The sequence below is a fragment of the Aricia agestis genome, chromosome 14 (assembly GCF_905147365.1).
Source record: "Aricia agestis chromosome 14, ilAriAges1.1, whole genome shotgun sequence".
Lineage (NCBI taxonomy): Eukaryota > Metazoa > Arthropoda > Insecta > Lepidoptera > Lycaenidae > Aricia > Aricia agestis.
In genome coordinates, this window is record NC_056419.1 from 6874463 (window position 1) to 6887634 (window position 13172).

At 34.7% G+C, this 13172-nt stretch overlaps 1 protein-coding gene across 1 annotated transcript; it reads left to right on the forward strand.

Moving 5' to 3' along the window:
- The first annotated feature begins 9090 nt into the window (after window positions 1-9090).
- LOC121733786 (ribosome production factor 2 homolog) lies at window positions 9091-11176 on the forward strand. The gene is made up of 5 exons (XM_042124140.1): window positions 9091-9182; window positions 9257-9472; window positions 9676-9949; window positions 10549-10690; window positions 10868-11176. The coding sequence occupies exons 1-5, from the start codon at window positions 9160-9162 to the stop codon at window positions 11146-11148; spliced, it is 936 nt and encodes a 311-aa protein (XP_041980074.1). The 5' UTR covers window positions 9091-9159; the 3' UTR covers window positions 11149-11176.
- The last annotated feature ends 1996 nt before the right edge of the window (window positions 11177-13172 follow it).

The window sequence follows — 13172 nt, forward strand, 5'->3', positions numbered from 1 at the left end:
GTAGCCGATTCTCAGACCCACTGAATATGCATATAAAATTTGGTTAAAATCAGTAAAGCCGTTTCGGAGGAGTACGCGGCCTAACATTGTGACACGAGAATTTTATATATAATCTAGATATTCCGTGGTCATCATTGTCAATCGCGGTTTGTATAGAAAATGACGAAATATGACAAGTTTTTTGACAGGGAGTCATTGACCGCTACAGACAGAATTCCGCGATTTGAATACTTTCATGAAAATGTAGAGAAATAACTAAATTCCATTTTGAAGAAGTAAAGTTTATGTAGTTTATGGGTTAGCTTTTTTAACTCTATCCTTTCCAGTCTCTCAAAGTATCTCCATACCAAATGAGAACAATGCTGGGAACTAAAAAAAATCCGTCTTCATACTCATACAAATTGCCGATCCGGGCATCCGTATGGGTATGAAGGCATTTTTTTTGGAGTTCTCAGCATTGTCCTTATAGAAAAAGTTGTTCATTTTGACGGTCTCATTTGATGGTTTCAAGGATAACGGTGTTTACACAAACACACTGTAAATAATATACTTATACCTATAGAATATATATCGAGTCGACCACAGGAAAGCATTCTTCGTTTATTGAACAAAAATCAAAATGCACAGTCCCAGAGATTTCCGTTTATGTGTACCACGCAATCTCTTCTACTGATATTCCAGTAATAAGGTTTTCTAATCTGTTAAACGGGGAATTGACTACCGGGCTGCCCGCGGGCCGCCCGGTCTGGCACAAGTCTGCCGCTTGCCCCTATTGTCACACACACACAACGGGAAAGTCAGTCGTGCGTGAGAAGCTTGTCACGCACGCGTCAGCGAGTCTGTTGATGAACCCGTCTTTTGTGATTGACGCACCTTTCGCAGTTCACGTCGATAACAATTTCTCATGAACTCGATCTTCTTTTTAACGAATGAAAGATCAGCATCGGCTTTTATTTCTCTAGATTTTTCAATAAGTTCGCTGTAAGCGGCATTACGCAGATCGGTATTCATATAATCCTTGCTTTTCACTTTCCACAAACAAGGATGCGACCGGTAAATAGATATAAACGAATTCCAAAATGGTTTTTGTTCGTTCATATTTAATTTTAGTGTTTTTGGTGTTTATAATAGTATGTTTTAAAATAATATTTTAATTAATTTTTAATTGCACTTCAATTGTTTTCGGCGCGAATGACAACGGGCCGCCCGTCGTCGCCATTCATGTTCAGACTTGCCCATGCCCGCGCGGGAAAAACGCGATCTCGCGGGCACGGGCCGGCGGGCATGTCTGTGTCCGTACCTAGGAATTGACAAGCAGACATGCGACAGACCTGCGGGGCTAAAATGGTCGCTTTGAAGAATCATGATATGAATCATAATATGATTCATTTTTCTAAAATCGCAAAATGCAACTCTGCTTGCAATTCATTTCTGTATTTTTGTACTGATTTCACATTTGTCAGTTTGACAGTTTTAACAATTCATTTGCTGAATTGATTAAGAGGAATTGCTAAATGTGACCATTTTAGCCCCGCTGCCCGTGACGGGCGGCCCGTGGCGGGCGGCCCGGTAGTCAATTCCCCGCTTTAAAGTAATCTGTTATTTTTAAGAATGACGTTTGAGATAACAAGTTCGCAAGCAATCATTAAAATTACTATTAAAATTATACGTTAAACCGGTTTCAGAAAATGTAAAATAACAATTATGGCCGTAGTTTCCCTGATGCTACGGTTTTTCTAAAGTTTTCAATACTTGAAAGATAACAACACGACAAAGATAACGGCCGCAGTCAAAAGGTATAAGTACTTATTATATCTTAATGATTGATTTTGACCCAAATACTCATTCTGTCAAAATCTACAGAACAAAATTAATTATTTGTTAAACTCTTGTTTCAATTAAGGTTAAGAAATCAGTTAAATGTCTCAGAATGTGGCCGTTAGACAGTAGACTACAATAGATACTTTAGAAACCTTAAAGAAAGATCAAAGAACCCATAATATCAGCTTTTTTGCTCTTTTCTAATTATTGCTCTAAAGGGCGGGCACGTAAAGGCGGGGTTGTGACTTGTAAATATCCATAGCCGACATTTTTAGTTTCCATCGGGTGATTCGTCTACTTACTACTTATTTGCCACAAATATTTTACTATATTTTATGCAATTTGATTCGTATTGTGAAGGTATGTGATGTGGTTTTAATTAATCATTAGATGCTATAAGTAATATAATTGCTACAATTATTTTAATTGAAAAAAAATACAAAACTTAGTTATTTCAAACATGTTTGAATATAATAACATTATGGATAAAATGGGTACTTATTATTATTCTTTGCATTTACAATTTACATAATATTGTTGTTGGTAGGAAAATTTTGTTGGACATTTTAGGTCTCTACTTGATACATAAATATAAACTTTTAAATACACAATATCATCATAACGACGACCTCTGTGGCTCAGTGGTGAGTGCGTTGGTAGCCAAGCCGGGGGTCGCGGGTTCGAATCCCGCCGACGGAACAAAAAGTTTTCAATGTTCCCGGGTCTGGATGTGTATTAAATATGTGTATAATATAATAAAAATCTTAAATATATGTATAGTATAAAAGTATTAAATATATTTCCGTTGTCTGGTACCTGTAACACAAGTCCTTTAGGTACTTAGCACGGGGCCAGACTGACGTGGTGTCAAGCGTCCATAGATATTATTATTATTATTAATATTAATACGTGAGCGAAAAACTTTGTAACCCTTTTTACGAAAAATAAAACATTACACACACTACAATGTGCACACTAGGTACCATATTTTTGAATGACAAGCCTATACTTACAAGTTAGGTACATAATATGTTACAAACGAATTAAGTATAGGTACTCTTTTGTTTATGGTTGATGTCTGTTGTCAAATTAAAAATGGATTGTTGTTATTAGATTAATTAAACAATGAGAAATATCTTTTCAGCGCGTGTCTGTGTTTATTCTTATTCACTATAATCTACGTTAATTAACCTTATATCTATTAGTTTACAAGTAATTTCGTTGTTTATCTAAATGTATTTACTCATTTTACTGTGACTCACTAAACAACTTTCTAATGCTGGTTGCAATCGGTGCAAAACGCACGAGCAGTGCGAGTATGGAGATTAGGGGGTTTAAGTATTTATTTTCCTTATAGTTTTCCTGTAATTCTTAGTATGGTAAAGTTCAAAATATTTAAATTACATCTGGCCGTTTAAACTGGCCGTATTGAGCAAGAAGATACAGTGCTCCCAAAGTGATAATGAGCATAGAATATTTTTGCGTGACTACGGCAATTAGCGAAGATTTCCATGCGCATTTTTAAATTGGGAGTACTGTAAACTAGTAAGTTGTACTAATTGCTTAAAATAAGTGCAAGTGCTGAGATTATTAATTGCTATGTGGATATTTCAGGCACTTTTAAATAAAAACGACTTCATATTGTAACTACTGAACCAATTTTGGTGAAACTTTCAGTATTCCCTTGTTGTTTTGAAAGTTGAACAATATCTAGTATAGCAAATAAAGAATCACTCAAATCGGACTTGTAGTTCCGGAGATATGCGTGCACAAACATAAAAATATACATACATACATACATACCGTGGAGAGATAGTTTCGTAAGAACACAAAACAACTATCCGAGAACCCTTTGACGTACCGACATCGAACGGATAGTTCGGCAAATATACACGAGACAATACGAATGTATATATCATAAATATAATATACTTTTATGGTATATATCATAAACTTATAATATACTTAAAGGAGAGAGCCTTATATCGGTGTTTAAGCGTCAAAAGCGTGTAATGTTATGTCCTACTTACTAGGATATAACAAAGGAGTCAGTCTGCATAATTTTCATGTAATAAAAGTGTTAAGGGGCGACTAACCCTAAAGTGCCGATTTTATAATTAACTAGCTGTTGCCCGCGACTTCGTCCGCGTGGACTTCAGTTTATAGCGCGCGATGTCAACAAAATTGGTGTCAAATGCTTTTATAAAAAAACCCTGGTACCCCTTAAATCCATACAGCTGTGCAGTGTGCACACAATAAGTATTTCATTTTTTATATTAAACTTTATATTTTATGCCAAATTTTAAAGCTTATTTAGCCCTCCAATTACACAACTTTACCCATAAACTATTTATCATTGATAGATTTAAGGTTACGTCACTGCACAGATAAAGTACTGAGTTATTTAATACCGTAGAATAGATATAATAATCGAAAAAAATCGAAACTTAAATGTAAGATGATACCACGTCTTATAGGAGGACTTTTGAGCAAGCGTCAGCGCGATCTAGAAGACGCACGGCCCCATCTATTATGAATTGTTGGAACTAACTTAATTTGAACAAATTTACGCATTTTCACCCCCTTACAACCCTTTTTTCCAGTAAAAAAGTAGCCTATGTCCTTTCTCAGGCTTTAGACTATCTGTATACAAAATTCCATTACAATCGGTTCGGTAGTTTTGGCGTTTGGCGTGAAAGCGAGACTGACCGACAGACAGACAGACAGAGATACTTTTGGCGTTTGGCGTGAAAGCGAGACTGACAGACAGACAGAGATACTTTCGCATTTATAATATTAGTATAGATTATGTGCACACTGCACAGCTGTTTTTGGGTATTTTGATTAATTAAGGGCCGCGTTACACCGGAATGGCAGCGGCGAGGCGAGCACTTTCAGCGCTGCCATTCCGGTGTAGCGCGGCCCTAAGAGGGGTACCACTTACCAGGGTTTTAAAAAGTTTTTAAATTTGACACAAATTTTGTTGACACCGCGCGCTATAAAGTAAAGTCCACGCGGACGAAGTCGCGGGCAACAGCTAGTTATGAATAAAAACAATATTATATAGTAAAGTAGGTATGATTAGTTCTGTTACAATAATAAAGTAAAAAATAAAACGCCATCTGTTTTCATATATTAGAATTAAAATGTTGATTGCATTGATATATTTTCTGGATGGAATATAGGCCAACACGGTACACTCGAACTCCTTTATTTTAGAGCGCCTTCTGTTGTCAACTTGTCACATTTATTAGAAATGCAGTAGGAGTTCTATAAGATAAGATAGATTGATTATTATTATACGAAGTGATTATATTATTAAACATAATATTCTAACGTATTAAAAACTACAAACAAAAACATACTAACTAATAAGTATGATTAGTTCTATGTTACAATAAAGTAAAATATAAAACGCCATCTGTTGAATCGTATTAGAACTAAAATGTTCATTGCATCGATATATTTCTGGATTTTTTATAATATTATACATTAAGATTTTTGAAATATTATTTTAATACACATCCAAGACCCAGGAACATTGAAAACTTTTTGTTCCGCCTGCGGGACTCGAACCCAGGACCCCCGGGATGAGCGCTGCCCACGCGCAATGCGAATTAATTTTCATCGATATTTTCATGGAAATAAGATATTTTCCCACATCAAAATGTAGCCTATGTCCTTTCTCAGACTCTAGAATAACTGTGTACAAAATTTCATTGCAATCGGTTCAGTAGTTTTGGCGTGAAAGCGAGACAGACAGACAGACAGACAGAGATACTTTCGCATTTATAATATTAGTAGGTATGGATTTTTATACTTGAAAATAAGCCCCGAATTGTTTCATTTTCTAAAATTAGATACTAGATTATATTTCCGAGAATTCGATCTGAGCAAAAACACGATATCTTAAAATTTCATGAATTTTTCATTTATTGCCATAACCGTGCGTTGAACTAAGTTAATATTTTAACACATTGTATAATATTCTTTCATTGAGAGATCGACCTAGCGGATTTTTAAAATGTTGTATATTCATCGACGTGGATTCATCGCCAAATTAGTTATTGAGAAAAAACTAATTTGGCGATGAATCCACGTCGTCCTTTTTCACCTGGCATATGAAAGACGCGCATGAGTGTGAAGAGAGAAGGACGATGTTTGATTTTTTGGGTTAGTCGCCCTCTTAATAAAGGTTTTATAGTGAATAATTATGCTAGATATTGTTGAGTTTTGTGGTTGCGCTAAATAATAAAGCATAAGAATGGCCAAATAATGCCTAAAACACGTGGATTTATAAATTAAATACGTAAGTTTTGAACAACGTTTTTTGGCTTTTCAATCTGTATTTTTGTAAGCTAAAACGATAATTTATAAGTTTAATAATCCCTAATTTGTGCTATATATAAGGCATTAGTGCTAAAATATCACATCAATTAACAATTTGGCTACAAACATTGCATAGCTTTTTACATGTGTTTACTGTTTACGGATTCTCATTACTTCAACTATAGTTTATCGATATCATAAACTAAATGATTTTCTTTTCTGGATTGTAATGTACTTCGAAATGATCGACGAATAAAAATATTCAAGAAAATAAACGCACACTACTTGTATAAAAATAAGCACAAAATGGCCACGCGATGACGGGCTAAGGTTACATCTATACTATAATACTTCATCTATGAAATCATAAACTTATAATGCATAGACCAACAAAGAGTGCGAGAGAGAAGAAAATCCTTTATGGAATCATAACAAGATGAAAAGAGAGAGGCAGTCTAATGAAAATTGTAACAACTTTTATTTGACAGGTCGTCAAAAGTCGTCAATCGTTTTTATGCCCTTTCGGTATTATTTTTAACAAATACTATTATATATAACAATAATAACTTGTGCTGTGCATGATTGCAGTGTAAATCATAGGAATAATCCTGAAAAATATACATTTCACACGTAATTAATCTTCATGTCCTAATTGCTATGATGTGTTTATTTTTGCTCTATTCTGTCTTTAGCTCTCTATTTCAAATAAAATATTGTGAATCCTCCCTTTTACTTTCATATTTTGCGTAACTAAAGTTACTATTGTTCTTATATTACACAAATTTTGAAGAAAAATTTTTCATTAATTTTTTTTACATATACGCTAGTGCTTGAATCAAATTTATCGATATGCTTATCGATATTTTACAATAACATATAACTAAAATAAAAATCAATTACCTTTATATTTATCACCTTAAAAAGGACATAATATTATCTTATTTTAACGATTATTTTTAAGTAATAATTATCTTTTGACACACCTAGTATAAAATCAAGGTTTCACAGATCAGTCACTTGAATCTTTATACTCATTGAATGCAGCTTTCAATAATATAATAGACAGTTCTCTGACAGAATAGGTATAACTGCAACTTATATTATACTTATTAGGACTGGTACCGACTTCAAAATTATGAAGATTGAGAACAGAAATTCTGAATACAGAATAAGGATTATTTAATACTTTTTAGTTCATTTAAGTATAATATTACTATTGTCTTTACCTTCAAATCTGTTCACAAACGGCGGAGTAATCGTTGAACATACATAAAAAATATTATATCCACAGCCGAACGTCTAACCTCCTCCTTAAAGTCGGTTAAAAATGATTGTAATAAAAAGTATTAGGGAGTGCCTCCGCTGCCGGCGCCGGTTGCCAAAATGGCTGCCGGCGCCGTTTTCCGAACTCCGAAGTTTGGCGAAGTCACGCGATGTTTGCCGAATAGGCTGCCGGCGCTTATTCGGCAAACATCGCTTGTCAAATAGAATAATGATCAAAAACATCAGACTTGAGCTAAATGACTATGAAAAGTACAAATAATAAGGTCATAATAATTGTAAGGATGCATAATTATTTGAATCCTTTGATCGGGGATTCTCGGAAATGCTATTGTATTCTATTGTTGTCGCGATCACCGGTGCTCGTATGGGGCTTGAATCTTGGATGGGTTAATGGTGGTGATGATGAAGATGCTGATAAATGTGATCTGCATAGTAGCATTTAAAGACAATATCTTTGCTTCTATAAACAACGCTGAAACTCTCTAACATGTATAAGGAATCTGAAGTTCTGTTCAGTACCTTCGGAAGTATACCACGGAGTTTATAACTGTAGCTGTGGTGCAAAATGTTACTTTTTGGTAGCTGAAAAAAGATAGCTAAGGTAAAGCTAAGCTAAGAAAATGCATCACAAACAACTAAAATATCCACAGCCGAACAGATAGGTACCAAACCTTCACCTTTACAAGTCGAATATATAAATTGAGATTATAATTATAATTTCTTTTTAAAATTTGTGTATCGGCACTGGAACCTAGCTCTTTACGCATTATCACCGGCTCCCATTTTGAGTGCCAGCGCCGGCAGTTGTTGTTTTATATCTCGGCTGCCGGCAGTATACTTACCGTAGTTCCCATTACTGATATTTTTGGGAGCCGGCGCCGGCAGCGGAGGCACTCACAAAAGTATTATGATATTTTATGATATGTATTTAATTTAAGAATAAAATATAATATACTATGTGTGTTGTTTACTTTCAACGTTTACTTTCAATGGCTGATTTGAATGAATGATTTGAATGAATGAATTTGAATGAAATTTGAATGTAAGGGCTGATTTACCAGATAGATTTTACCTGAGTAATAAATAAGTAACTTTATAATGTGTTGTGTATACTATTTACCCCTATAAGAACCTCATGTCATAAGTCATAACATATCCGACGAATGACGATTGAAAAATCATTCCAAACGAAAATGTGTATCTACTTTTCAATCGTCACCTTCTTTGCCAATTAAAATTTATGATACCTAATTTGAAATACAAAATCTGTCAAAGTTGCATATTATTTATTTCTTATAGAAACTCAGGTAAAATAACTCGAACGGACTAAACTATCGATAGCAAAATACTATACTATCAATAGTAAAATATACATCACTAGCACACGCACACATTGACAGATCAAAAATGGTCTCGCATTTTCGGGTTGTCAGGTGGTTTATACGACAGTATATTATAAGTTTATGATAAAAAAAATACCGTTATCTGGCTACCATTATGAAAATACCGGTACGTAACGATATTTTATCGGTTATACGATAACGTTATGAAGTCCTGCGTATTCGGCAAGTCTCGTGTGGTTTTGCCGGGAGCGGGCTTTTGTCAGAAAAAACAGCTGTCAAATGTAATTTGACGTTGACATTTAAAGAAGTGGGAAATGTCTAAATACAACCACGTTTTTGGATCACGAAAACACAGGAATAATTTTGTTTTTATATTATAATTATGGGTGTTATACAAAGAATAAAGTAAGGACCGCACAATGTTACCAATCTTTAGTATTTATATCAATTTCGTTTACTTATATTTTGCTATTTTATAGGAAACCTACAACACGTAAAGGAAAGAAGGTTCTTCTTTCTAAGGAGCCAAAGGCTATTGAAGGGGCAAAGCAGTGTTTATTTCTACAAGCTCGCAATCCTTCTGAGCGTGCGAGAAAAGTATTGAAAGACATTTACGATCTTAAAAAACCAGACGCCGCCTATCTCAGTCGGAAAAATGACTTCGTACCTTTCGAAGACGCATCTCTAATAGAAAAGTAAGTAGATGAAATTATTTTCTAACATTAATTAAAACTAATGTTATTTATTTCTTCTTTTTATTATGTGGTAGTAGTAGTTATGCATTAAATTATCAATGTCAGTAATTTGTACACACACACACCTACACAATTTGTATTTATCGAATCTCATCTTGAAGTCAACTGCATATTCATAAATTCTTGTGAAATTCCAATTTCAGGTTATGTTATAAAAAGGAGGCATCATTATTTGGCGTCAGTTCTCATAGCAAGAAGAGACCACACAATATAGTACTGGGGAGAACATTCAATTACAATATACTTGACATGATAGAGCTCGGGGCGGAGAACTTTAAAGCCATGCAAGATTTTCACAACATGAAGGTGTTGACGGGCATTAAGCCGTGTCTTCTGTTCAACGGCCCAGCGTGGGATTTGAATCAAGAATTAAAGCGGTTGAAAAATCTCTTCACAGACTTTTTTCATAGGGAAAAGGTAACTTATACCTCTTATTATTGATAATATTATACAATATTATGTTTATGAAAAGAAATTATGTACAGACCAGTAAGAAGTTTTAAAACAATAGGGATAGTTGTCTCTTCTTGTTAGGTGATTCATTATTTAGTTAAGGCCATAGGCAATTTAGTCTTACTGTCTATTGTTAATTAATACAGTAACTTCCATGGTAATAAAAAACCCTAACAAGGTGAGCTTGTCTTTGCAGTTGGCTTAGCATAACAACAATAGAAAGGAAAAAGAATCAACATACTGACAGATTTTAGTGATAAAATGATGGATTCCCTTTGTCAATCTGTCACTAATTAGTCTATTCTTCCGTAGAAAGAAACCGCTTCTATTGTGACCATGCTAAGCCTAATGGTTTCTAGCACATTGCAAAAGTCAGGTAAAGGTAAGGTAAAGATAGCAGACCGTCAATACACTGCATGAAAATATTTATTAATACCTCAATCAATATTCAATTGTGATGCGGCACCCGGGTGCCGCTTGGGAGTTGATGGGTTAATATGGGGATTAATCTACATTAGTCACAATTATTGTGTTTTGATACAATATTAGATTTGTATTTTCAGGTGGAAACTATAAGGCTGCAAGGATTGGAGCATGTAATAAGTTTTACAGCCACAGATGAGGGTCTAATATATCTGCGTTCTTATAGAATTTTACTCAAGAAGAGTGGTCAGAGGACTCCTAGAATTGAATTGGAGGAGATTGGTAAGTTTTATCTATATTTTATACTTAGTTATATTTTTTATATACAATGCAAACAAGATTCTTAAAACTGCTATTATTTCTTGAAACTAGCAATAACAATTTCTATTTTACGTAGTTTCAGAGCAACTGTTAAATGACTCATGTTAGGTAATATAAATTATTTTTTTCTCTTCTTAGGACCATCTATAGACTTCAAACTACGAAGAACAAAGCTTGCTTCGGATGATCTATACAAAGAAGCCTGCAGAGTTCCCAAGGAAATTAAGGCAGTGGCTAAGAAGAACATTTCTAAGGATGCATTTGGTACCAAGTTTGGTCGCATTCACATGGGCAAACAGAATATCAACAGACTACAAACAAGAAAGATGAAGGGGTTGAGAAAAACACCAGAGGAAAAGAAGAAGTTCTTACAAAAGAAAAAATTGGCAAAAAAACAACAGCGTACACAAACTGCTTAAGTGTCAATAAACAAACTTCTCAAAATAATCTGTTTCTTAATAATTATGTAGGTAATAGAGGTAAATGTCATCTTTGCCCAAAATAAAAAGGTCAATATTCTAATTAAAAAAAAAAGATTAATGGACCAACCTCTATTTCCCCTCAAAACATTTTTTGTTCTTATGCAATTGACAATATTTAAGTGGTCATCCCTACGAATAATAAAAACTAAGGAAAAGTAACTCCGTCAAAAAACATGCTCCACAATACTTGTCAAAAAAGTGTACCTTAGGTACACATTTCAATACATTTGCAATATTTAGGTGACCTTGAACGGTACTAGACTCTGGTACTAGGCTGACGTTACATGACAGATCAAAAGGAACCAAATTTAAAACGGTAATAGTATGGAGTTACGATTCCTTAGTTTTTATTATTTTCCTTAGTTTCCTTAGTTTTTATTATTCATAGGGTCATCCATAAAGTTTCATACCTAAAGAGGGGGGGAGGGGGTCGACGAAGTGTGACTTGGTGTGACAAGGATGACAAGGGGGGGAGTCCTAAGTTTTGTGACATGATGACATCACGTTTTAAATGTACTAAATCGAATAGCGAAATTTTTAATTATTTAGGTTGTTTTAATTTTTAGATGTAGAATTCCAACTTGTGACGCCACAACTCGCACTAGGGACCGGGAGGTCTCACAGATGTGACCACCTGAGACAAGGACAGCCTGTGGGGTCTAAAAATCATGAAAATTGTGTGTCGTAATTTATGAATGGTCTCTAATGTCCATAACACTTGAAACCAATAAAATTAATTATTATTATTACAGGATTTTACAGATTTATTAAGTATGTATTATTACAATAATAATGATGCTATATTTGGATGGTTGGTGTGAATTTGTGGTTTTCGTAGCTCGTGCAATTTGCAAAATTGGGGCAAGTGCCGGGAAAGCGCACTAATAATTAATAAAAAAATAAAAAAATATTTAAGGTGGGCTCCCATACATAAAACACAATTTTTTATCTACTTTCGCTCTAAACCGGTATGGAACCCTTCGTGCGCGAGTCCGACTCGCACTTGGCCGATTATTTACTCTAACGCGGCGTCATCATAAGTTAAGCGGGCCCCTAGACGATTAATTTTATTGTGCAATATTAAGAGGATACACCAGGGGCTAGAGAAATTAAAAAAAAGTACGTGTAATATCTATAGCTGTCTCCCTTACCTCAAGCCTATACCGCAGAACGCGATAGAGACAACTGCAGAAAATCCAGAAAATCAACAATTCGTTGTCCCCTGATTCCATCTCCAAAACCTATTTAAGTAATTTTTTCATTAAAGATTAAAGAAATACTTGAGCTGTGTTCCTATGTTTTATTTTTTTTGTATAATCTAGCCAAATCTGTTTTCTGGATGTTTGAACACAGCGGAAAATCTGGCCATTTTTTTGGGTTTTTGAACGTTCATATCTTATTTAATAATTAAATTATGAAAAAAAAGAAAACATAGGGACATGGTATTAGTGGCCGTAGATATTCAGGAAAAAAATTATAACTCTACTAGTATTAGTAGCATAGAAAAAAGGGTGGTGTGGACTCCTCTTAATTATTATTGACCGTGTAGGCCAGGATTAATACTGAACGCGCCCGCCTTTCAATCTTATTGTCAAATAAACTGTTGACATATTGCACAATAAAATTGATCGCCTAGTGTCTAGACAGTAGACTCTAGACGACCGTTTAGGTACGGACCTAAAACCATGGGCGTAGCCAGCCTTGCAGCTCTGCGCCTATGCCAATTTGTGAATCTGTTTCAGGTACAGAAAATAAACGATTACACACAAATTAATTTTACTTTAATGAACATTAAGTAACAAATTAATAAAATGTAGCACCTTATAGGAGTGAGCACACTGAGCGGAAATCCGTGTAGCACCTTAAATAGGAGTGAGCACATTGAGCGGAAATCCGCTGCGCCCCGAAACAGTGTGCGATACGCGCACCCGCTTCCATACAATTTGTATGGAGGCGGATTT